The sequence below is a fragment of the Erpetoichthys calabaricus genome, chromosome 10 (assembly GCF_900747795.2).
Source record: "Erpetoichthys calabaricus chromosome 10, fErpCal1.3, whole genome shotgun sequence".
NCBI classification, from domain to species: Eukaryota; Metazoa; Chordata; class Cladistia; order Polypteriformes; family Polypteridae; genus Erpetoichthys; species Erpetoichthys calabaricus.
In genome coordinates, this window is record NC_041403.2 from 162,158,560 (window position 1) to 162,185,205 (window position 26,646).

At 40.0% G+C, this 26,646-nt stretch overlaps 1 protein-coding gene across 13 annotated transcripts in view; it reads right to left on the bottom strand.

Annotated features, from left to right (window-relative positions):
- Positions 1 to 26,646, bottom strand: part of LOC114659706 (SLAM family member 5-like) — a 215,666-nt gene that overhangs the window by 38,570 nt on the left and 150,450 nt on the right. For 9 of the 13 annotated variants that reach the window (XR_007936039.1, XR_007936038.1, XM_051932666.1 and 6 more), the window contains exons 1-2: positions 24,249 to 24,476; positions 3,469 to 3,783 (exon numbers count right to left, since the gene is read on the bottom strand). The exons of 2 other annotated variants lie outside the window; for them this stretch is intronic. Coding sequence is in view for 9 of the 11 variants with exons in the window: in XM_051932666.1 (XP_051788626.1) it covers positions 3,469 to 3,783; positions 24,249 to 24,300 (367 nt within the window). In the remaining 2 variants the exon portion in view is untranslated. Of the gene's footprint in view, positions 1 to 3,468; positions 3,784 to 24,248; positions 24,477 to 26,646 lie in introns of those variants that run through there. 2 more of the 13 variants (XM_051932668.1, XM_051932667.1) reach the window with 2 other exon arrangements.

Consider the following 26,646-nt stretch of genomic DNA (forward strand, 5'->3'; position numbering starts at 1 on the left):
GGCGTCCTTTTACTTTTAGCCCCTTTGTGTACCATTACTGCCACTATTTAAAAATATTTTCATTTAATAACCCTCTGTCCTGGGATAAGCTGTGCCTTTAGGGGCAGTCATTGAACAAAATGAATAAATAATAATCTTCAGACACCTTTAATTATAAGGGCCCATTCACACTGGAGTGTTGCAGATTTCCAGTATTTTCCATTTTCCGAGCATTTTTTTAAGCATTTCTCAGGTGTATTTTAGGGCGTTTTTCTGTATTTCTTAAAGGTTTTTGAAGTGATTTAAAAAAAATGTTTTTCAGGGACTGCGTTGTTTGACATCAATTCCTGTTCTAGTGTTGTGGTCAGGGTACATGGACACATTGGAAGCTGTTGTGGAAAAGAGGATGGTGGCAAAATTGGATGCCATCATGATAATCCCCTCCATCCCCTGCAGGAGGCGCTCTCGTGCAACACTTTTAGCAACAGGCTCATCCCACCACGATGTGCTAAAAAGTGGAAACTGAGGGTCTTTTCTGCCCACTGCTACCGGTAATGTAATGTTTCCTCTCGATGTACTTGTTAAGTTCATTTTGAAATATCTGCACAATATTAATTTAGTTTTTATTTACTTACCAATTGATTGCTTGGTTGAATGATGTGATTGATCGATTGATTGATTGGCTGTATTATTTGTTCTGAGTGTTTATTCTTGTTTTTGTTGTTTCTGCTGCTGTATGCATCTGAATTTCCCCAAGGGGATAATAAAGTGCATCTAATCTAATCTCACCCTCTTTTTAATGTCATTCAACTTATTGTCACTGTGAAAAACTCCCACTGGTGAAACATGTAGCTAGCTGCATTACAGTACGGGGCACAACAGCACAGAAGTCACAAATTACTAAACAAAGCAATGATGGAAAAGGCAGCACATGTCAATAAATATGCAACAACATGATATTAACAATAGATAGGGGATTTAAATATACAATATGTATCACACAAATCAGTTATTGAGTGGCTAAGGTGATGAATATGGCATCATAATTGTATTAGGATCAATACATTTGTTATAGGACAGGGGTGGGCAATGTCAGTCCTGGAGAGCCACAGTGGCTGCAGGTTTTTGTTCCAACCTAGTTTCTTAAAGAGAAGTCAATAATTATGACGAAGCACATATTGCTCAAGTGACATTTTGATGGTTCATTTTAGTGGTCTCACTTGCTAAGGTTCCCCCCCTTAATTGCTTATTTCAATCTTAAACAGCTGCATTCACTGTTTTAATGGCTCCTTATTAGCAATAAGATGTAAAAGACAAAGCAGCCAGCAGTTCACCATCTAGCTTGTTTCCATTTAATTATGTGTGTGTTCATCATGCACTGTTTGAATTAATAAAACACTTAACAGAAAATGTGACAGACTAAAAATTATCCTTTTTAGGCTTCAAATCATTTGGATGATATCCTACGATATAAGACCTTACATTGCAGAGCAACAAGCCATAAAATTAACATTAATTAAATTAATTAAACAAGGTCTGAGATTGGCAAGGATTGGTTTCTAATTAAGCAGTTGGGTTGGAATGAAAACCTGTAGCCACTGTGACTCTTCAGGACCGACATTGCCTACCCCTGTTATAGGAGAATGGAACAGGAACATTAATGCAGTTAAACTGATTGAAATCTGCTGAACTGCTTGAAATTGAACTAGAAACACATGATGCTGAAACAGCAAAGAATCATAGCATCACAGATTATAAAGATACAACCAGCAGTTGGCATTGCATATTCAGCATGTTTTCACACTCCAGTTAGGGTGCCACCTGGTATGTTTAAGGGCACAGCTCAAATGTTTTGGATCTACAGGAATTCTTGTAGATAATGCAAGTGGTATAATACAAGAAGACAAGAATTGAACCATACATGCAGGTTCATATGAGTTTTTCCCTCCAACTCTATATTTCCCACTCAATCCAAACAAACGTGTTAGATTAATTAAACTGCCATGTTTACTTGGGAGTTAATGCACCCCTGAACACCAAATACTTTTTTGCTGCACTTTTTAAGTAAACGTCACAATTCACAAAGAAAGTGTGAAATTTTAATGGAACACTTTTGTTTTTCATGCAAAGAGCATCACAATTACTGCATCACTGATCATTTTACACACTGCCAATGAACTGTAAAAACTATTAAAAAAACTACTGCAGCAATCTATGATTATATGTACAGGGTGCAACTGATGCCATTGATAAAATTCAGTAAATCACCGAGCCAAATGCGCTTGAATTAGCTGCACGCAAATACGCAAGCACACAGAGGTAAGCGCTGATGCTGTCTGGCTGCTCAACGAATACACGGCACTCACTAATCAGCTCCAGCATGCTGGCAAATTGCATTGGAAAACAACTTTAGCTGGTTGCCGCATTCAACGAATGTATTTTGCCGAATATACTCGGCTCCTGCATGCAGGCAAATTGCATTAGGAACCGACTACAGCCGGTTCCAGTGGTTTAAGGGTTAATAATAATAATTAATAAGGAGCCAGTTAAAATTTGCGAGCACTGATGTGTGCATGAATACTCTCTGGAACAGACTGGCATCGTATACAGGGCCGATTCCTGGTTTGAGATTAGCGCTGCCAGGATAATCTCTTACAAATATATTTGGATTGAATGGAGTGTTTGTGAAAATGGGTGGATGGATGTACCAATAATCATTTGTCTCCTAAGTAAATCTGTCAATCATTCTAAGTACTCTAAGCAAACTCTAAACACTCTTCAAACTGCCCATAGTAAATTTCTTTTTTTTATATTTGGACTAAGCAATATTAAGTGTTTTATATTTAATTTGAATCTAAAGGAGCAGACATCCAGTAATATGGTAGGTGGAGGTGTTTGTCTGCACCCTGAAATTCGATGGATAATCCTGACACATCTAGTCCAAGACTTATGACTCTGCGTATAAGACTTTCACATATGGGTGTTCCTGTTCTGGAGATCAACATTATACATGCCAGCTTATACAAGACTATTGCCAAGCCATTGGTAAGGGGTTCAAGTATTATGCTTTACATTCATTTCTACTCTTTGACACTTTTCTTTCTACTCTATGAATAGCCCTTGCAAAAGTTATTTGAAGTGTAACCAGTGTTTCAAGGCCACAGGAACTCTAGGATTTGGTGGATACTTTACACCATTAAATATTTAAAGCTTATGACTGGTAGAGACAAGAAAATTACTGGTGTAAATTCCACTGCAAAGGTCAGACATAAATAAAATTTATTAGAAAAATGTTTCTTCTACTAGTGTTCATTAGCATTTGTTACAGTCTAATCATACTGGATATATATCTCACATAGCGGTTGTATTATACTTTTTTTTTTGTTTTCTTTATCAGTGACGTCAGGGCAAACTTCTCTATTCAACTTAAAATTAGATATCTGGAAAATGGAATATGGTTGTTCAACACATACATAAACATAAACTTACCATATACAGTTAAATTGTAACTCTTGGTAAACTTGACTCCTGTTAAGGCCTCCAACTGGTAAATCCCACTGTCCTCAAGTCGCAGGTCAGTGATTGCCAAGGTGCGGTCATCAATGTCCACTTGTAGGCGTCCTGAGAATTCATCCGTATACATTTGACTTATGTTCCAATTAGATATTAGCGCTACAGTTGATAATGAAACACTGTGGCCATATCTGAGAAATCCATTCTGAGGAGTCTTTTCTGGAAAAATGAAAGAATCTCCAAGTTTCCTTTTCACATGCGGGATGTCAGACTGGACATTGGAGAAGACTCCTGCAATTACAGAACAAGAAGACATAACTTTATTGTTTTGAAAGTGGGTGCATTTAATTTTTTTTCTTTACTTCCTCAAAGGCACAGATAGAACATTTTTGTTTTTTAAATATGACCCATGCAGGTTATCTGTTGAAGACTGGTAATAGGATAACATTTTTAAAATATCTGATATCTTTTGCCATACATGCAAGGCTGATGTGTGGAATAATACTGACAAACCCCACCATATTCAATATTGCTATACAGGCTTTGAGACACAGTGTGCATTCTCCGGATAATAGGCAAAAAAGTAAATCAAAGTTTTACTTTTGGAAATAATAGAAAACAATAAAAGAGGAATAGCGTGAAAATAATACAAATCAAAACAGGAATCAAAAACAATTGAAATGTTTAATATGAAACTGAATTTATAACAAAAACTTGACAGTTCCCAGTCTGTTCCACTCATCCCACATGCTTGTCTGAAGGCCTTTGTTCATTTTAAAGTCCATCCTTGTGCAAATGTCTAGGATTTGTTGCAGATATCAGTTGTGACTAACACATTAAATATCCATCCATCCATTATCCAACCCACTATATCCTAACTACAGGATTCTAGAAATGAATAAAATTTGACATGCATGTGCACCATCCTGTCATAATCATTGGGGTTAGGAGGACAAAAAATATAAACTACAACATCCATTGCTGGAGCCAATCCCAGCCAGCACAGGGCACAAGGCAAGAACAAATCCTAGGCAGGGCGCAAGCCCACCACAGGACACACACACACCCACACTAGGGACAATTTTAGGATCAGCAATGCCCTTACACTGCATGTTTCTGGACTGTGGGAGGAAACCGGAGCACCCGGAGGAAACCCACACAGACACAGGGAGAACATGCAAACTCCACACAGAGAGGACCCAGGAAGCGAACCAGCACTACTACTGTGCCACCATGCCACACTAAACTACAACATGTACTGTACATAATAATAATAATAATAATAATAATAATAATAATAATAATAATAATAATAATAATAATAATAACAAAATGATATTAATAGTGTAAATAATAATCCTTAATCTGTCATAGAAAAGTAGACACAGTCAAGACAAAGTAAAATTAAACAGGACAGCAGTTTTTGACTTTGAATGCACTGTTAAAGATGGATTTAATTCAAAGTATAAGCGTCACTCAAATGGTCTTGAATTAAAACTCTGCAAATCCCGTCCTCTGTTGTTCAGCCCCATCTATGAATTGAAGATTTTACTCTTTATATTAACTCCTTCTCCTGCTGCACTAAAAAATGTTCTCTATAGCATGAAAAACTGAGGCCATGCATTCATTGGATGATAATATTGAGTTATTTGCATATGGTGGCAATGATGGCATGAAGGGGAATCATGGGTAAAAATTAGAGAATCATTTTACTTCAGTTTCATTTAATTGTTGATTATATTAGGTCAGTCGATTAGTTCACAAGCCTAAATACAAACAAACAAAAATGACAGTGCTGTTGTCAAAATTACTTTAAGTTACCTTTGTGGCTGCTGGTTTAAATACCAAGCAACAATTAAAACATGTCCCTGTATTTCCATTCAAGTTTGAATTTCTAATTTTTTCACTTGTAATTTAGTTTTGATTCTTTTCATAGAAATGTAAAATCCAAACAAAAAAAAGTTCCTACATGTTTTCAGGAAATGTCATAACGGTTTGAGAGACACATTTGGCTGTGCTGATTCCACTGCAAGCATCTTTTGAACATTTGCCATCTTCTGCAATTAAACTGAAAATGATTATTTGTTCCATCCTGTTTTTAAAGACGTGATGTTTATTTTGTTTATTATATTGTAGCACATTTAATTTACACTAATCTTACCTGTCAAAGACAAATCACAGAATAACTTTTAAAAACAGAGCTCACCGTGTGCCTGTCTTTGGTATTCTCGTGTGTCTCAGCCTCTCCTGCCCGGCATTTCCTCTCTTGATCGCATTCCCGTTGTTGTGAATTATCAGATTGTAAAATGTATTTCTCTTCCTCCTTGGCGGCCATATTTATTTTGTTTGTGCAGACTTCTGTTTTTTTTCTTATGTAGTATCTTTCTGGTTGGGTTTTATAGTATTATTTATCTCTTCGGAAAGGTTGATATTATTATGAGGGACGTTCAAAAAGTCTCCGCACATTTTTTTAACTCTATTAAGAATTTCAAAAACAAATGACATCCCTTTTCTACATAAGTCACTTTCGTTTGTGATGAAATTTTCCCAGCGTCGTATCAATTTTTTAATGCCCTGTTACTACCTTCCAACGAAAATATAAAAGTGCGGAAACATTTTGAACTTACTGACGGTGACGACATTTTATGTTTCCGCTGCTGATGCCTCCCTGAGTTGCAAGAGCATCGCCCTGCACAGCCCGACAGTTTCATCATTATTGCAATAATAAATACCAAAGCAGCTCCCAGGATTCATAATTGGATTGAATTCTTTAAAAACAAATCAATAACGTTTGCTTCATTATTCATTTTTTTCTGATATTTTGAATCCTTGCATGCCTTTTTTTGGCTAAAGTCGTTAGGTTATTCTAGTCTTTCGGGCTATGATTATCCTTTGATACATTTCCCTATCCTGTTACTGTTTTTTTTTCTTTCTCACTGTCCCCTTTAAATCAGTATACCTGTAAAGCCTTCTTTTCTGACTTTGTCATTTCAAGGAGCGTTGATCACCTCCTGTCTACTTTTTGACTACCATAAATGATAGACGGGCTCCCATTACCTGATGTGGTAAAAGCAGATGTATTCTTGTGACAACTTCCCATCTTTAAAGGCAACTCACGTCTTTTTACAATTTAGTGACCCAGTGTTGCTCAGTAAATTTGTCACTTTGTTGTCATTGAAAGGCTCCATGGTAACTCGAGTCAGAATCAGAAACTAAAGTTTGTACCCCAAATGTATTGTATAAGGTCATCATCCCTACCACTGGGCAACCAAAACCAAACTGACCAATCGGATGGTTTGGATGGACACACATGCACACACACACACGCACACGCACGCACACACACACGCGCACACACACACACAGCAGCAGCAGCTTTATATCATACCAGTAAAGGCGCACAGCACGATAACATGCAGTGAATCCACTTGACTTGAGCATTCCTAGTTTTCACCCTCTTTCTCTGTACGTTTATCATTCGTTTGCTCAGAGGTCGATGCTCTTGCTTCTTCCTGAGCAGCTCTTCTTCTCTCCACCCTAGCGGCCCACTTCTCTTCTTTCGTTGGCGTCTTTTCACGTTAAAACTGATTAAGTCAGTGTTTTTGTTGCAATTACTTAGTACGTTTTCTTTCATTTTTCACTTAAGCTCTCTTCAATCTGATTTAAGATCTGAAGAGGTAGAGGAAGTGACGGCGAAGGTGGTATGGAATGAGAACGGCGCCCGTACACATGTGCCGCACAGCTGGCTGCTGCCGAGAGTTGATTCTACAATAAAATAAAATAAAAGGAAGAATAACCTTGGAGGTCACTCATCACCCTGAAAATGGATAGTAGACGTCACGTAGTATATGTGTACCAAATTTCAAGTTAAATGGTTTGCCAGCTACAGGTGATTTAAAATCCTGGACAGGATCTTATTATATAAGAAGATGGTAAATTATGTTTTCATTTTATTATTTTTTTCATCATGTCTTGCATTTTTATTCAGAACTAGTCATTTAGCCCGTTACAATAACGGGCGCTAGAACAGTAGTGCATAAACATTAGTAGGAACAGTCTATATTAAATGGTAAGGGACTTTGACCTCATTCTTTTTGTTGGTCGTATTTTTCTTTCTTTCAGCCTTTCTTTTGTTGATGTTTACTTGCTGTGCTGACCGTTTTTCGTGGGCTGCCGCCATGTATTGTGTGTCTTTATTTTCTGTGACAGTAATACTGTCTTGTATGTCCGCTGGCTTGTACGTCTGTAATATACCTTTAATTTTCTGTGTAGGTAATACAGGCGTGCGCGTCGGTAATATGCCTTTAATTTTCTCTGACAGTAATACTGGCTTGTATGTGGCTGTAATATGCGTCACTGTATTGTGTACCTTTAATTTCCTCTCGCAGTAATACTGGTTTGTACTTCCGTAAAACGCCTCTAACTTTCTCTGACAGTAATATCACGCATCGCACCGTGCCCCGCGCATGCGCACTTCACCAGAAGACACACACACACGGACACCTGGACGCACACAGGGATTTTATTAAAGAGGATTATTCATTTTTTACAATCTATAGAAAGCACTTGGAGATGCATTTTAATGTGAAAAACCTGCTCTATAAATAAAGTTATTTTTATTATTAAGCATCATGTTTTCCATTGGCAGTACGGTGATTATGGTGGTAGCAATAAGGAGACTGGAGTTTGTGTTCTGCGTGCTACATGCGTGGAGTTTGCATGTTCTTGCTATGCCCATGTGGGTTTCCTCCCTCAGTCCGAAGACATGCAGGTTAGGAGAACTGCTGTTGTTATTTGGCCCTGATGTGGGTGTTTGCCCTGTGAAGGTCAAGCACCCAGTCCAGGTGTTGTTCCTGCCATGTAGCCTATAATTGCTGGGCCAGGCTTCAGCAGCCCTGCGGCCCTGACTGGAATAACAGTTTAAAAAAAATGGGTAGATGTCTTCTATGCTTTGGGCACTTTGGCATTATCCCATGTTGTGCTGAGACTTTTGGTGCTTGCGGTTCTAAGCCTAAGGGCTTTGTGGTGTTGGCTGCCAGATGCTCCAACGTTCTTCTAGTTTTTGATCCTATTCCCATTTGCCTCTAACTAATTTTCCTTTGTAGAAGGTTTTAAGGATCATTTTGCCACTTTCAAAGCACCTGGTCAATCATCGTATCCCACTGTTTGTAGGTGTTTTTAGTTACTTGGCATGTTTTTGAATGTTTTGTGCCACCAGGGTTAGAATTTGCACAGTCTATTCAAAGTAGCAGAACCTTTCATATGTGATGTGGCTGTTTTAATTCAAATTAGCAAGCCTTGTAGTTTGTGTTTTTTTTTCACCATGCAACAATCAAGAAGGAGAAGACACTTTTTTATTTTAGTTAGAAAAAACTCACAGACCTGTGCATCAGATCTTCAGTCAGTCGAGTGTTGATTTTAATTCGGTTTATGTGTCAATGATTTCATCGCTTGTTGTGGAAGGTGTCATATAAAATAAAGCTTGATTGCAAAAATATAGCATTTTCAAATCTACTTTATTTAATGCAGGGTCAAAACAGTTAACCCTAATCAGGCAGCAGCACCGTGTGCAAAGTTGTAAGCAAAACTGGACTGTCAATCCATCATAAGACACAAATCACGTATGCATTGACACAGTGCCAATTTGAAAAAGCCAGGTCGCCTAACTGGTGTGCAGTATCAACAACAACAACATTTATTTATAGAGCACTTTATACAAATGATGTAGCTCAAAGTACTTTATAAGATGAAGAACGAAAGAAGAAAACATATAAAAATAAAGTTAAGCAATAATTAACAAAGAGTAAAGTAAGGTCCGATGGCCAGGGAGGACAGAAAAAGCAAACAAAATATTCCAGAGGTACTGTGAGAAAAAAACTAAATCTGCAGGAGTTCCCGAGGCCACGAGACCACCCAGAACCTCCCCAGGCTGCTGCTGGATTAGGCTTAAGACAAGACCAAAGTACCTGGAAGAAGCCCACTGTCATAACTGCGGAAGGGACAGACTCCACAAGGGCATACAGGTACAATGCATAAGAATAAAAGAGTGTCCTTCAAAACTTTTTGATTTCTCCTCGACAACAATCCATATTACTAACCGAGAATGGTAAACTGGATGGCATGGACGCAGGTACACGGCGATGGGACCATGAGACATACTGCGCAGGCGCGTACAGCGTGCGTCTCATAAACCGCACGCGAAGTCGTATCCACCGCGCACGAAGGAGTCACGGCCCAAAAACGAAAGAGCTCAACTGACGTGAATGAGAAATGAAACAACAACGCGCCCATAGCTAACGACTACCGACACAGCCACACAAAAAAGAGGATTCTGTGCTGCAGCCCAGATTCAAATGGAAGAGGCTATGGCAGCCCCACAGGTCCACAATGATAGTACGGAAGGCGCAGGCGTCACCGCCATATTGTGAGTGGCACTACGACGGAAGGCGCAGGCGTCACCACCATATTGTGAGTGGCACTACTGCGGAGTGAAGTTAGGAATAATGTGCTGCTTGGGATTGTACAAACCGTTGAACGCTTTACACCGAATTCAAACACAATACAGCTCAACGATACAAACACGAGCCCACCTAGATAAGATCAATGAACGCAGGCGTCTACAACGCACGTCTGAAACTGCGGAAGCAAAGCAGGCACGGGTTCAAAACGAACGAGCTCGACTGACGGATATACAAACACGAGCCCGGCTGGATAAAATCAATGAACGCAGGCGCCTACAACGCACGTCTGAAATGCTGCAAGCAAAGTGGGCATGGCTCCAAGACGAACGAGGTCGACTAATGTATTTCAGGATACCCAACGCCGGGGGTGGGCGAGCGAAGCGAGCAGGGGGCAGAGCCCCCCTTGTAAGATTAGAAAGTAATAAAATGGCGATGATGTCTTTGGTCTCCTGCTTCTCAGATTTTTCTCCTGAATACTTTACCCCGGTAGTCTCATAAGGGTCTCCTCTTGAATTTTAGCGGAGATCTCAGCAAAGTCGCACAATGGCCTTGTATCTTCCAAGTAGCGTCTTGACTGTTTTTTTCAATTTCAAAGTATTTGCATTGTGTGCTCCGTAAAAATATGGTGAAATGTATGAATGGTAGAAATAAAACACTTGACTAGGATTACAAAGCTGGAATCCTTGCTTTTCAGTAATACTATTAGTTGCTCTCATTCTTCTCCAGTTAGATGAGTCTCACATGAAGAAGAAAAGTATGGCATAGTGGTTAAAACATCTGATTTCAATCCCCGAAGCTATGGGCTCAGATCCCACTACTGACACCACTGTGTGACCATGAGAAAGTCACTTCATCTGCTTGTGCCCCAAATAGAAAAACAACAGAAGTGTAAGCAATCGTATCTCAAATGTTCTAAGTCCCCATCAGTCCAATAATAAGTACACAACATGAACTCTTTGAAAGAGATGAAAACTAAAACTAAAAAGAAATCCCACAAGACATACCATGCTTGTCAAACTAAATTCCCATTTGGATTCCTCTTACCTCAGTTGTATTTCACGTCTCCTTTTTATCTAAAGCTGTTTCTCCTAAAGAATGTTAGAGAAGAAACATCTGTGGCAAAGCCAAGTCTTAAAAGAAACAAACTAGTAGTACGATTTTCCTGTGGGAAGATACAGACACTCAACACTCAGCCTTTGAGGTGGGAATGCTGCACACCCCTTTTTTGTGCAGGTCCAACAACAACAACTTTTATTTCTATAGCACATTTTCATACAAACAATGTAGCTCAAAGTGCTTTACAGGATGAAGAAAGAGAAAAAAGGCAAAATAAATAAGAAAATAGAATTAGGGAACACTAATTAACATAGAATAAAAGTAAGGTCCGATGGCCAGGGAGGACAGAAAGAACAAATGAAATAATTCCATTCTTCCAGAGGAGAAAAAAAAAATCTGCAGGGGTTCCAAGTCCACGAGACCACCCAGCCCCCCTCTAGGCATTCTACCTAACACAGTGGTGGTGAACCTCGCCCCAGCACAGAGTTCGTTACTAGAAAGCCAGAGGGACATGGGGCCGGGCTGCTCTCCTCTCCCTCTCCACGTGCACTTGAGGACATTTCTCAAATCACCCGCCCCTCTGCCCAGCAGCCCAATGGGAGCGCTTCCCCTGTCTGGGGTAAGGCGGGCAGCTCACATGCGGCTTGAGGGTGCGATCTGTGGCAAAGGTGATTCTCATGGTGGGGTTGGAGAGGGTTAGGTTGGAGGGTGATGTGGGTCCACAGCTCAAAATTGAAAAGGCCAGTTTTAATAGATAATCAGCGCCCTCGCGGCTTAGAGGAGGGGACGTGGTAGTGTGGCTGGAGCGGTTCCCGGGAGCTTCGTGATGCGGGCGGTCCTCGCTTAAGTGGACAGGGGAGGAGTCGTCCACATCTGTAATTGTTGCCGGGAGCTGCTAATCGCCACACCTGATCCACGTCCCCATTATATATAATAGAAGTGCGAGGCGGATGGAAAGGGGATAAAAGAGAGAGGGAAGGGAGGTTAATGGGGAAGACCTGCGTGAAACACTTGAGAAGATAGAAGGGATGACAAAGGACAGCACAGTTAGTTCTGACATTGAAATCCTTTAAGTGTGGAATTCTCTGCCAAATAATTTTAAGTCAATGAAAGCACCTGGGATTGCTTTCTTTATTTTGTTTGGATCATCTTATGCTTGTAAGCAGCAGTTTTCAGCTTTGAATTACTTCAAATCTGACACCAGAAACAGACTAACAGATGACCTGAGTGCTGCACGTGTTGCTCTCAAACTTATAAAGTATGAGCCAAGGTTCGACATATTAATAGCATGCATACAACAGCAAAAATTGCATTAATTGTTCAAAAGCATGCCAAATGCATACTTTTATCTTTCAATAAAAAGTTGTTTGTATCACTGAAAGCTCGGTTATTGTGTTTTTCTTTTAAGACAAAAGATGTTTTTTCTAATCTAAAACTTCAGTATTCAGGTTAAATTGCCATGTTGGCACTTTGCAATAAATATGTGGGTTTTGGGTTGCAGTTTGGGCACTCAGTCTCTAAAAGGTTCACCATCACTGACCTAACATAAATGACCTCACAATCAGTCCTCATTGCATTCAAGGTTCACATGAAAGAACTTGATGATGACAGTCATGTGGACTTCTGGCCTTTAATCCAGGTCCAGGTAAAAAAAAAAATGCATGTAAATTGGGTGTTTGGTTGTGATTTTTTAACAGTGGGTGGCATGGTGGCGCAGTGGGTAGTGCTGCTGCCTCACAGTAAGGACACCTGCCTCCCTGTGTGGAGTTTGCAGGTTCTCCCCGTGTCTGCGTGGGTTTCCTCCCACAGTCCAAGTCATGCAGGTTAGTGTGTGCCCGGTGGTGGGCTGGCGCCCTGCCCAGGGATTTGTTCTTGCCTTGTGTCCTAGGACTGGCTCCAGCAGACCCCCATGACCCTGTGTTAGGATGTAGCGGGTTGGACGATGGATGGATTTTTAACTGTTTTATATTTAAGACAGGTAAGTTGTAGTACATTTTTAAATATATTTTATGACATTTCATTCCAAGACCAAAATGACGAACATTAAAGCTTGTTGGCAAATATTTGCAGAGAGAAAACTCCCTGGAATGTTTATTCTAAAACAACCTTATCTGGTCATGATTTGTATTCCAAACAAAAGCAGTCATGCCTGGCAGTTTTTTGTTAAGGTCTGTTAACACTCCAGCAAAGCGCTGAGAGGCCGAATCTAGATTGTCCTTACAGAAAAGACTGACTGCTACACCTTTGGCCTTGAGGAAAGTAGAAACAGGGCCACAATGACATTAAAAGCACTTCACTGCAGACGGTGCCATTAATCAGTGAGAGCAAATGTTTGTTTCGACCTGTGTAATCTTCAGTTAAACAATGAATTGGTAATAAGATATATTTTGCATATCCGCATTGTCACGTATGTGCCCCGGATGACTTCCTCAAAGGCTCTGTCAATGTATATAATGACTCCCCAAGATGAGAGGGGGCACTGCTGATAAAACTGACATCTCCTTTATTTCCACAGTGTTGACAAGCTGCCCAGTAAGGGCAACTTTACCATATCCCTTCTGGTCCAGCTGCAATAAGAACCTGGGGTGTTCCGGAAGGAGGTGTCATTTACTGGCATGAGTGACCCATCTGATAGAGTTCCGCTAGTCACGACTGACTGTTGAAGCCCATCTTATTTTCCTTTTGTTATTTGCCTTCTCACATGATGGGATATATGCCAAAGACCATCCTTTCTTTTCTGTTTGAATTGTGTCTCCGGACAATAAACAGCACAACCCCATTCCATCCATCCATATTCCAACCCGCTGAATCTGAACACAGGGTCACAGGGGTCTGCTGGAGCAAATCCCAGCCAACACAGGGCGCAAGGCAGGGAACCAATCCCAGGCAGGGCGCCAACCCACCTCAGGCACGACCCCATTGGCAACCCAAAAAGCTGAAGGGAAGAGCTGGTAATCTCACCGCTAAATGAATGTCGACTGCTTCTCCTTCACACTAAATGTTCAGCTTCCTTCATTGAAATGCTGACCTTTTCCCATAAACTGAATCTATACAAATCTACAAAAGAGCAAAAAGCCTCAAAGGACTCAGGCAGCATCTCTGTAATATATAAAAGCATTTTAAAGTCCCTCCCTTTCAAAGATCCCAGTGTGCAGTGGGAAAAGGATCTCTCACTCAACATGTCAGAAAAGGAGTGGAAGGCAGCAGTGCACAGAATTCACTTGCACTCCATATGCCCAAAGCATAGAATTTTCCAACTTAAAATCATCTATCGAGCGCATATATCTAAAATGTTTCCAGGATGTGATCCAACCTGCGAACGCTGCAATCAAGTTCCAACCTCACTGGGTCACGTGTTTTGGGCCTGCACACAAATTAACATAATTTTGGACCAAAATTGTTAAATGCCTTTCAGACAGCCTTGGTGTCCCAATCCCTCCTAACGCACTAGCAGCTGTGTTAGGTGGGCTCACAGAGGGGCTTAAAGTAGAGAAGGACAAACAAACTTTCATTGCCTTTACTATTGGCACGCAGACTTATTTTGCTAAACTGGAAGAATCCTAACTCTCCTCCTTTAAGTCAGTGGGTAACTGATGTTTTATATTATTTGACACTGGAAAAAATCAAATTCTCACTTAAAGGATCTGGGCAGAACTTTTTAAGAACTTGGCAGAATCTAATTGACAGTATTTTAAAATAAGCATTTAAATTGATCTGCGGTGGGTTGGCACCCTGCCCAGGATTGTTTCCTGCCTTGTGCCCTGTGTTGGCTGGGATTGGCTCCAGCAGACCCCCGTGACCCTGTGTTCGGATTCAGCGGGTTGGAGAATGGATGGATGGATGGATTTAAATTGAGGAAGCGGATTCTCTTCCATTTTTTTAATTCTATTTGTATTTAATTATTTATTTTTCTTGTTTTATTCTGTTGGCCTAGCTCTCTTTCTCATGGGTAGGGATTGATTTGTTTCGAACCTAGTTTTGCAAAACTTGACTTGCTTGCAGGAAATGTTATTTGATTGTAAAAAATTCAATAACATAAAAAAATAAAAATAAAAAAGGATACTAAAATATGACAATAAAAAAGAGCAAAGAGCAGCTCTTCGAACCCCTGCTGGGAGAGGCAATTAACAAAACTCAACTCAGACCCCAAAATTATAAATATACAGTATTGTGTTGGAGTTCTGTTTTTTTTTTTTGGTTAATATTTAAGATAGTTTGTTTACGTTTGGTCTTTAAAGATTTTCAGAATAGTGCTGTTTAGCGGAACTACATAGTAATAGTATATTCTATGTGTGTGCTGAGTGCGTATTGTTTTCATCGTCCCGTTTACTGTCCGTTATGTGTACGTCAGTGAACTTTGTCCCCGTAAGTGCAGAGGGGATGGATGATGGAGAAAGACTGCAGCCCCAGGACGGAAATCACCTGTCTACACACCAGTTACATCCAGAACATTTTACATTTAAAATAGAGGGGCAAGAGGTGGAGAGAGAGAGGAAAAGAAAAGAAGACAATTTATCCATCCATCCATCTACAAACTCATCACTGCTATTCATGGCTTTATTCCACTGCCTGCTTTTTCATCTACCGATCATTCATCACGACAGCCAGAGCCGAGAAACCCCAGGGTTGAAGTCATTCCAGCCATTGCCAGGACATACGGTGAGGTTGTTTTGTTGTCAGGAGGAAGCACCATAACACCACAACCAGTTTCTATACCGCCAGACTTTATTTTGGGACACATTTTTTCACCACATTTTCAACTGCCGTGTTTTTGAGATCTATGTTTGCATTTGTGTTGTGTGCTTTGTTAATTGTTTGGGGCAAGGGAGGGTTTATTGTAAATATTTGTGTTAATATATATATTAATTAGTCACTGGTGTTTTGGGGATAAGTGGTAATTTGCACACACTTATGCATATTTATTTATTATTGAATGTTTTTCTGTCGTTCATTTTACAATATATCTGTGTTTAATTTGACATTTCCATTTACTGTCTCTGGTTATTTCGTCGTGTCCAGAAAATAAGACATCTTGTAAGGCGTATGGCTTGATATTCGAGCAAGAAACCTCGGATATTCCAAGTTATAGTCTTGGTGGTGAAGTGGCCGGTCTGGGTAAGAGGTTGGCCGTTACAGCTGCTGTCTGGCGAAATTCCACAAACCATTTCCAACAGTGAATTTATTAGGTCCGCTTGTGACCTTGCTTGCAAAAATTTGTTCCTGAGAATGTGCCTTGCTGCTGGCTTAGATTAATTTCTTTCCTTAGTGCTCCATGATGTCTCATAAGGCCAGCGTGACATCACGGAGCTATAGCAGCCAATGTTGGATAGGGATGTCACTACCCAATATGCACTACCTACCCACTGTGCATCACACATACGCAGGACTTTTATGCATGCGTACTGTAAGTTAACACCACCTTACACTTTACAGCCCTGTCCAATCTGCTTTGCACATACGTGAATGATTTATGCCTTATACATACATGTGTGAAGTTACTACTCATCTGATACTCAAACTGGACTTACCCCTGCATGTTATTTAAACTAAAATTGAGGGGTAAATTAGTTGGCCATAATGAGGATTATTTTATGAAAATAGTTTGTTGTGTCTTCGCTCCTTGCTGTGTAGTGCAAATCAGACAGTGACATGCACAGCCCCTGGAGTATGTAATGCTGATCCCTTGAATCACAGGCTCTGTAGATGTAGGTGGAGATTAAAGATTCAGAGTTTAAATTTATGAGAGGCACTGTGGTGCACTGGTTAACACTGCTGCCATACGGCTCAGGTCACATTTTAGGCTATAAAAGCAGACACTTCATTAGCCCTCATGACACTTAAACAGCAACCACAGCATTACAATCCACGCAAACCTAACGCAGTTTCTCCTTTCCAATTGATTTCAAATAATTTCACTGAACATTTCACCATTTTCACCAAAACTGAGGTGAGCAAAATCAGCAGAGTTCACTCATCGCTAATGACTAAATAATGTGTTAGGAAGCAATTTAACACTCACATACTGTATAGTGTGTCCTATCGATCTATCTATCGATCGATCAATCAACCCTGGGCACATACAGCCACCCTAACCCAACTAAGACAGACAGGACATTTTATTTTATTCCTATATGGGGAAGCCCTTTTGCTCCCCATTTCTCTGCACAGTACACAAAAAGTCAATAAATACAGCACAGTCCCTTCACCTCCAGTCCTCCATAAAGGCTTTGTCCTTCTTCCTCCCAACTCTGGCCATTGAGTAGTGGTGACTGTCGCCTTTTATTGGACACACGGAAGGACTCCAGGTGTTTAACAACCTTCTTCCAGCAGCACTTCATGGTGTGATGGAAGTGCTGCCAAACAGGGCCCAGTAAAAGTCCAGGCTCCCCCCTGACGGTGACCACTGGCCCCAGCAGGGTTGAGCTTTCATGATCCAAACCTGTGGCCCCGCTGTAAACCAAGGGGGCTGGTCCTCTAATGATCCTGGGGAGAAAATGTCTTGAAAAAGTTCTCTCTCATGGACCTTTCACTGTCGGGGCATCCCGGATGGGTGAGAGCTCCAGCCACCAGCCACACTATCTATCTATCTATCTATCTATCTATCTATCTATCTATCTATCTATCTATCTATCTATCTATCTATCTATCTATCTATCTATCTATCTATCTATCTATCTATCTATCTATCTATCTATCTATCTATCTATCTATCTATCTATCTATCTATCTATCTATCTATCTATCTATCTATAGTGCTTTTCACATCTATTTATCAGTCCACTTGTCAAAAAGGTTGAAACTCACTGTAACTTAAATGGCCTTCCTAAAAACAAAACATTATGTAAATATGAATGTGGTACCCTGTAGCGTGACTATCGCACTGACAAAAAAATTGCTCAGATGGGACGGCCCTGACTTTAGGCTATGCATCCCGATAAATAACTGAGGAACATTAAAATGTCCCCATTATAATGAGCTGCCCATCTGATAAAGATTTTCAGTGATGCAAACATGGCTTTGCCAAAACAAACATCATGACCGTATATTTATAACAGCATGCAGAAAACTCCAAGATAAGAGCCCTGCTTGATTAACAACTTGTGTTGTATTTAAACAGCATCTGTACGAGGAAGAAGAAGCAGACAAAAACAGAGCACCTGCATTTATTTGTTTATAGTTCAAGCACTGTGTTCAATTACATGTTCATTTATACTTTTTTTTTTTTTTAAATTTCCGTGCCATGATCTCTCTCTGATAATGATGAAGATAAAGCAGGAATTGTGAGGATGGGTTTTATGCGTGGGTATACATGCAACCCAAAGGTTCCAGTTGGGACATCAAAAATCATTCTAATAATTTCTCAGAAGAGTGCCACATTCACCTGATATCTCTAATAATCACTGGCTGCGATAAAGTTTGCCTTTCACTTTTATGGATTTGATTCTTTTTTGGATTTGAAACACTTTTTTCCAAGGGGAAATTGTCTTTTTGCATGACATTTGAAGGTCTGAGTGCAGGGTCAGCCATTGTACACCCTCAAGCAATTTTCAAGTCTGTTATTCCCTAACATTTGTCATAACTGAATGGCTTTGCAATTCCCATTTCATGAAATTTACTAAAGACATGTTTGCACCAAGACAGAATTAATTACAAAAGTTTATTTATTTATTTAGGTTGTGTTAATTGGCACTTGCAAATTGTCACTGAATATGAATATGACGGGTATGTGCGTGTGCGTGCATGAGGTGGATTGGATCCCTGTGAAGGACTAGAGTCCTGCCAAGGCCTGTTTGTAGCATTTTACCCAGTCCTGGTGGGATAACCTCTGCACCCCCCACAACCCTGAAATGGATTGAGAAGGTTCCAGAACCTCCATACAGGGCTACAGTACCTTCAACAGCCTCAGAATTTCCCTGAATGCCATACCATGCAAACATTAACTTATGTATTTGAAGTGGCTTGTCATTTATCATATTGTGTGATATTTTGAAATACAACTTTATAATTAGCGTTTCACATTTTTTTCCAAATTTGATTTAATTATACAGTACAAAGTGAAGGCATGCTGAGCAGAAGTGTTTTAGTTTTTCTAATTATGTCTTTGAACCTTTCAGCTTCTTTGAAATTTAGCCCCTGTTTACATTTTTGTTTTTTACTAAAGCAGATTTTTTTTTTAATTCAAAGCCTTTTAAATCAGTAAGACCCTTCATGAAAGGACCACCCAAGACTCAGATGTAAAAATATAAATAATTTAAGTCATATCTTCGGAGAGTAAGTAGCAAGAAGCTGATAGAAGAGAATGATTTAAAAAGTTACTGGTTCACTCAGAGTGTGACCCTGAACCAGTCATTGACTGCAAATGACCCTGACTTGGAATACTTAACATTATTAATACAAATACTGTAAGCTGATTTGGATAACAATATCAGTAAAATTCAATATTTAAATATGAATGTGTTGTGGTGGACGGCCGGGACCCATGCCTGGCCAGGATGCTCCTTTGGCACTGGTTCCGGGGGACGTGATGTGCATCCCATGGGGGCATCCTAGCCGGGCATGGGTCCTGGCCGTCCACCACAGTGTGTTTGTGTTTGCCTGGTATACAAATCCACACATTTAAATCTATAAAGAATACAATCTATATAATTTTGCAGATATTCCCCATTTGTACAGAGGAAGACCATAAACAAGAAGAAGAAGCCTTTGTTGAGGGATTCTGTTCCTAATTAATTCTTATTTGAGCCCAGGACTTGTGTCCATGCAGTTGTGTTTGGGTTGCCGTTATTCCTCCTACAGGTCACGATATAAAAAAGATAATTTAAAGGATGACTAAATCAAGGCTGTAAAATAGATGATAATATGATTTTTTGCTCTTTTTGTGTTTAAAATATTAGAGTGCCCTCCATAATGTCTGTGACAAAGACACATTTCTTCCTTCATTTGTCCTTCTGCTCCACAGTTTAAAATGACAAACCAAACAATTCAATCTTGTGATTAAAGTGCACATTGCAGACTTTCATTTAAGGAGATTTGCAGACATTTTGGTCATTTAACATGTTTTCTTGAGCAGATCAGATGTTTCTATACACTTCATAATTCACTATACAACTGCCATCAATGGCTCCATCATCAATGAAGAGAAATGTGCCAGGACCTGTGGCAGCCATACATGCCCAAGCCATAACACCCCCAACACCGCCATGTTTAACAGATGAGGTGGTCTGCTTTGGATCTCGGGCAGTTCCTTGTCATCTCCACACTATTCTTTTGCCATCACTCTGATGAGGTTCATCTTTGTCTTGTTTGTCCCCAAGACCTTTTCCCAGAATTCTTTAAAGTGTTTTTTCACAATCTGTAATCTGGCCATCTTGCAGTATGTCCTCTGCGTTTCTGTTCATGAAGTCTTCTGCTGATAGTCGTCTCTGACACACACACATCGGCCCCCTGAAGACTGTCTCTGATGTGTCAGACAGGTGTTTGGGGTCTTTTTCTTTACCATAGTTGAGGATTCTTCTGTCCTCAGCACTGGAGGTCTTCCTTGGCCTACCAGCCCCTTTTTGATTTCTGAGCCCATCAGTGTGTTCTTTCTTCTTCATGATATTCCAGACAGTTGATCTTAGTCATCCTAAGGTTTTCCCGATGTCTCTGATGGTTTTATTCTTGTTCTTCATCCTCATAATGGCTTCTTTGACTTTCTTTGGCACAGCTCTTGTCCTCATGTTGAACAATGGCACCTCCAGACTCCAGAGGGTAGAAGCAGGCCAAGGTATCTGATGAAGCCATGAAACCCAACTGAGGAATCACAAACACCTGTGACACCAATTGTCCCCTTTTATTCATCTCCTTAACTTTGCTCATCTGCATTCTTTCTTCAGTGTCAAAGATACTGAGACCCTCATTCACACTTTCATCACTACCGTCTGGACGATTGCAATGCTTTGTTTTATGGCCTCCCGACTAAATATATCAATAGATTACAATATGTTCAGAATTCTGCTGCTCGTTTACTTATACACACTAAAAAATCTGCTCACATCACTCCTGTCCTTTATGATTTAATTGGCTACTAGTTCCTTCAAGAATCAAATATAAAATTATCCTTCTCACCTTTAAAGCCCTTCATGGGCTAGCCCCTCATTATCTGTCGGAGCTGCTGCTTTCTTACAGTTCTGCCCGTGCATTACGATCATTGGACGCTAAGTTACTCACTGTACCTAAACACAGGTTAGTAACTATGGGTGGCAGAGCTTTCAGAGTGATAGTCCCTAAAATTCAGAATGCTCTTCCTCTCAGCTTTCATGAGGAAAAATCTATTATTAATTTCAAATTTCTGTTAAATACACATCTTTTCAATGAGTGTTATTCTTTTTCTTGTATGTAATTTCTACTGTCTTGTTAATGTGTGTATGAAAGGCGCTACATAAATAAAACGTATTATTATTATTATTATTAAGTGTACATATTGGACAACCTTTGTTGATGAGGTAATTCACTTTTATTATATTAACTATATCAAAGATATTGTAATAATGAATGGGTAAAGGGACAAAGCAACTGGGAGTGCGTGGAGCCTCAGAAAACCTGAGCAGTGCGGCAGAAGTGGTGCCAAATATGCCAACAATTACTTTGAGGAATACACACCAGCAATTGCAGGAGGCTAATTCCTTTAACCCGATTATTACACTGGTGTCAGCAGTGGGATGAGAATAGACTAGCGAGCCCAAGACGGATGACTGGTTTAGCACTAACACTGATGGATCCCTCAATTACACTCGTGACAGTTCGTTTTAGGCATGGCAAACCAGACTACCACACACCCGTTGTCTGTTCTGTTAGATGGAGTTTGTGTTTCTCTCAAGAATGTGCATTTCCGAGGAGAAAGCTGTGTAGCAGTGCGAGGTCTGGACATGAGTGGGGCTTCTCCAGGTATTCCCACCCACTTAGACAGTCTACAATTATCTGAGCATGGCCCCCCCACTGGGGCTGACAGGGCTCTAGCCAGGGGGATCGGGATCACAGGGGCCCGGCGCGGGATGAGTAGATATTATGCACAAACAAAACATATGAACAGAAAGCAAGAATTGATCCTACAGCGTTGAGTGTCAACTTCAGCATAAAATATTTTGAAAACTAAAAACAATATCAAAAAAAGTTTCAGATTTAAAAAAATTTCTACATACATTTTTCTACAACTTTCTCGCTTTGACATTTTACAAATCCACATAAAATGTAGACCTCTCCACTGGTCATAAATTTTGATATTAATTGCTGATTTGGTGTCATATCGTTTTATATATTCTTTATTTATAAATATTTTAAACAATAAACTTAAACAAATTATACATGGTTTTAAACACAATTAAATGAGAAATACTACACAAAAAAATGAAACATTTACGTCACTTTACTGCCATATGTGAATTATTCTCACCCATTTTGAATTTTCAGAACTTGGGCAATGGTCAACTCACTGCAAGAGCTGCAAAACTTGTACATGCATATGCAGAAGATCTGTCAGATGGACTTGTTGCATGAAATCATTCACTTCAAAAGTATTTACAACACAGTTTTTGGTGTTGAAAAAAGCCCAATTAGAATTTTGAATGCAATTTATGACAAAAAACTTCAAGGTATACTGTATTTGCCAATATCTGTCTCGCTATTAAATTGTTTTGTACAGTCCCAGTTATTGTTTCTTCAGCAGAAAGATCATTTAGCAGATTGGCAAATTCATTAAAAACATGGCAAAGAAGTACAACTAGTCAAAAACAACTTAATCATCTAGCAATTCTGTGTATCGAAAATGATTTAGCTAAACGCGTTGATTTTAATGAGGTCATTGAAAATTTTGCCTCAAAGAAAGCTAGAAAACAGATGTTCCAATAATTTTTGATATTATTGTAATTTTTTCATTAGGATCTTTACTTTATAAATATATTCAATAAATGTGCATAATACTTCTTATATTTCGCATCATTAACCTCGCTTATTTTATTTTAAATCCTATTGGGTATCACGTTTTCCTTAACCCTATAGGTGAAGGGCCCGCCAGAGATCCTGGCCTAGGGGCCCGTGTTAGAATGTGGGAGCCATGGATCTGAGGAGCGTCTCAGTTCCGGATTCAGCAGGTCTACACTATTAATGTATTATTTGGTTTCCACAAAATACATACAGTAATAAAAATTACAAATATCCTGATTTTTAAACTGTATTTTATTGTCATTAATCTATACAAAAAAAGTGTGTTTTTTTGTGTAGATTTTCAGTTTCGTGAATCTGAACAATAAAAATAACAAACAGCCGGACTGTGAGACCGCGTTCAGCTGCATTACATCTTTGGGAGGCATTGGGCTAAATGGGGGTGTTGATTGACTGTGGTACACTCTGACTGAGTGGTCGTGCTCGAGTCAACGGGTCCTGAAATGGACTGAAATCCCGTCCGAGTTTGGTCCTTGATGTTTTCATGATAGGCATATATGGATCTACCAGCAGGTGACTCGGGTGTGGTTCCAGGCGCCCTGCTTGCATAAGGGCTTTAGCTTATGCTTCGAAAAAAATAAATATAAAAAAACTATCAAACGGAAAAGTGCACGTTGACACCGACACGCACTAACGGCAGCGCGATCTCCAGCACCTGTCTCGACCCTTACGATTATAAACCCGTTCAGTCAGTCAAAAATAGGTGTGGCTGGTGCAAAACAGGTGGAAGATCAGAATCATCTTATTAGTGCCGTAAAAAGAAAAAGACAACATGGAAGGTCATTCAAAGCGAGAGCCCAAGTGGTGCAGCCAAAGGCAGACTTAAAGAGAGAAAGGGAGGATTGCTGAGGTCGGGTTCAGAGGGTATTTGTCATAAAGTCATATTTATTAGTTGCATGTTCTTCTTTTCAAGCCTGCATCCTAACGTCTATTAATGGCGTTTACATTGGACAGCCACGTTTCAGTCTTATTTGCTATACTGCCTTGGATTGCTGTATGTCTATTTATTTTCCTCTAATGTTGATTCCTGGTAGGAATCGAAAGCTTAGAAATAAAAAACGAGTTTAAGATACATGATTCATTTGCTCCCTTTCTGCATTTCCAGCTACACATATTCAAACCTTATCATAAACCTTTGCATCCATATATACTGTATAAAGCGGTGCGTAAAGAAGGTGACAAATGAAAAATAAAAGGCATACCGTTGAAATGAACACAAATCAAAAAGAAAAAAAACCGCAGTTTTAAGAAAGTGCTTACCGTAAATGAGAGGAAGAATCAGTCCAGTTAACCTGATTAACTTCAATTTCATGATTGTATAAAGTACAAAGCCTGGAGTTGTTGTTGTTTTTTTCGTTCTAGTTCTTATGTTTTTCACCCATATTTTGATTCAAATCCGTTTTTCTTTTTTTTGGAAGTTTAGTCTTGCTGAAATTATCTGAATGGTTTTTAGTTACAGAACAAAAAGCTTGTATTCTAACATGCTCTTTCCTGGCACAGGCACAATGGTTGTGGCGCGCGCGCGCGCGCCTGTGTGTGTGTGTGTGCGTCTTTGTATGTGTGCACATGCGAGCGCGTAGTTTTCCAATGCGCAGATATAAACCCTTGATGCATATTTTTATTTTGAAGTTGCTGAACCCTGGGGAAATTCAGAAGGACTGGAAAACAGATAGATAGATACTTTATTAATCCCAAGGGTAAATTCCCATACTCCAGCAGCTGCATACTGATACAAAAAACAATATTAAATTAAAGAATGATAACAATGCAGGTATACAGACAGACAATAACTTTGTATAATGTTAACGTTTACCCCCCCGGGTGGAATTGAAGAGTCGCATAGTGTGGGGGAGGAACGATCTCCTCAGTCTGTCAGTGGAGCAGGACGGTGACAGCAGTCTGTCGCTGAAGCTGCTCCTCTGTCTGAAGATGATCCTGTTCAGTGGATGCAGTGGATGGCCAATGGCAAATTTTATCCTGCTGTATAAAAAGGATGACCAGGCAGATCCAAGCAACTACAGGCCAGTAAGCTTAATGTGCTTATGGAGAATATTGATCAACACATGGGAAGAACAGGAGTTTAACTGAACAGTCAGCATGGGTTGAGAGGAGGGAGGTCATGTTTTACCAACATTCTGGAATTCTATAAGGAGGAAATAAAAGGATACAATCAATGTGGTCTGCGGTGGGTTGGCACCCTGCCCGGGATTGGTTCCTGCCTTGTGTTGGCTGGAATTGGCGGGTTGGAAAATGGATGGATTGATCAATGTGGTGTCTATGATATTATTTATCATTACTTTCAGAAAGCATTTGATAAGGTGCCACATGAGAGGTTGGGCACCAAACTAAAAGAAGTGGCAGTTCAGGGTGATGTTTTTAAGTGGGTGTAGAATTGGCTCAGACACAGGAAGCAGAGAGTGATGGTGTGAGGAACCTCATCAGAACTGGCAATGTTAAGAGTGGTGACCAGCAGGGGGCAGTGTTGGGGCCTTTGCTATTTTTAATATATACAGTATATGTCTATACTAATAAAAGGCAAAGCCCTCACTCACTGACTGACTCATCACTAATTCTCCAACTTCCCGTGTAGGTGGAAGGCTGAAATTTGGCAGGCTCATTCCTTACAGCTTACTTACAAAAGTTAGGCAGGTTTCATTTCGAAATTCAAAGCGTAACGGTCATAACTGGAACCTCTTTTTTGTCCATATACTGCAATGGACTGCAGCTCGCTGGCCGTGGGAGGCGGGGTCGCGTATCGCGTCATCACACCTCCCACGTAATCACGTGAACTGACTGTGAACGCAGTACATAGAAAACAAGGAAGAGCCCCAAAGAGCGCTGAAGAAAACATTCATTACACTAAAGACTGCTTCACAAAAAAACAGCAGAGCGCCTTATATGAGCAGGCAGTCAGCTAAAGAAGGGCATCAATAAATAACTATAATCATAATAAACGAACAAAAAATAGCGGAGAATCCGCGGATTACATAAAGGAAATGGGTACCTGAACAGAAAAGTGACTCTCAAATACCTACACAATAACTATAACAATCATAATAAACGAACAATAAAACAATACAGAACCGCTAAGCAAGGAGAAAGGACGGCCTTATATGGCGTTCGTTTATAAAACAGAGGACAGCTGGCCAACCACAAGCGTTACCTGGCAGGTAACCACCCATACAATCAGATTGTGATTCAGACTACGAATGCCGTGAATGTAATTACCCTGATCTACATGCTGTCAAATAAATGAACCACACACCGTGGCGCAATGTTAGGGGCTTCGCCTCTAGCGCTGACGTCCGAGGTTCGATTCCCGTAAGGGAGTGCAGTGAGTGCGTACGCCTGATGAGCCCAGAATTAGGGCGAAACACGTGTCGCGTACTCTTTGCATTATTTGACAGTAAACTATTTTCAACCATTCTATGATCTGCTTCTCACAACTGAAGGCACCGTGGCGGATGTTAGCTGACTTGCTGGCCAACCATAAGCGTTACCTGGTAGGTAACCACTCATACAATCAGATTGTCATTCAGACTACGAATGCCGTGAATATATATATATAAGTAGATATGTGTATATATATATATATATATATATATATATATATATATATATATATATATATATATATATATATATATATATATATATG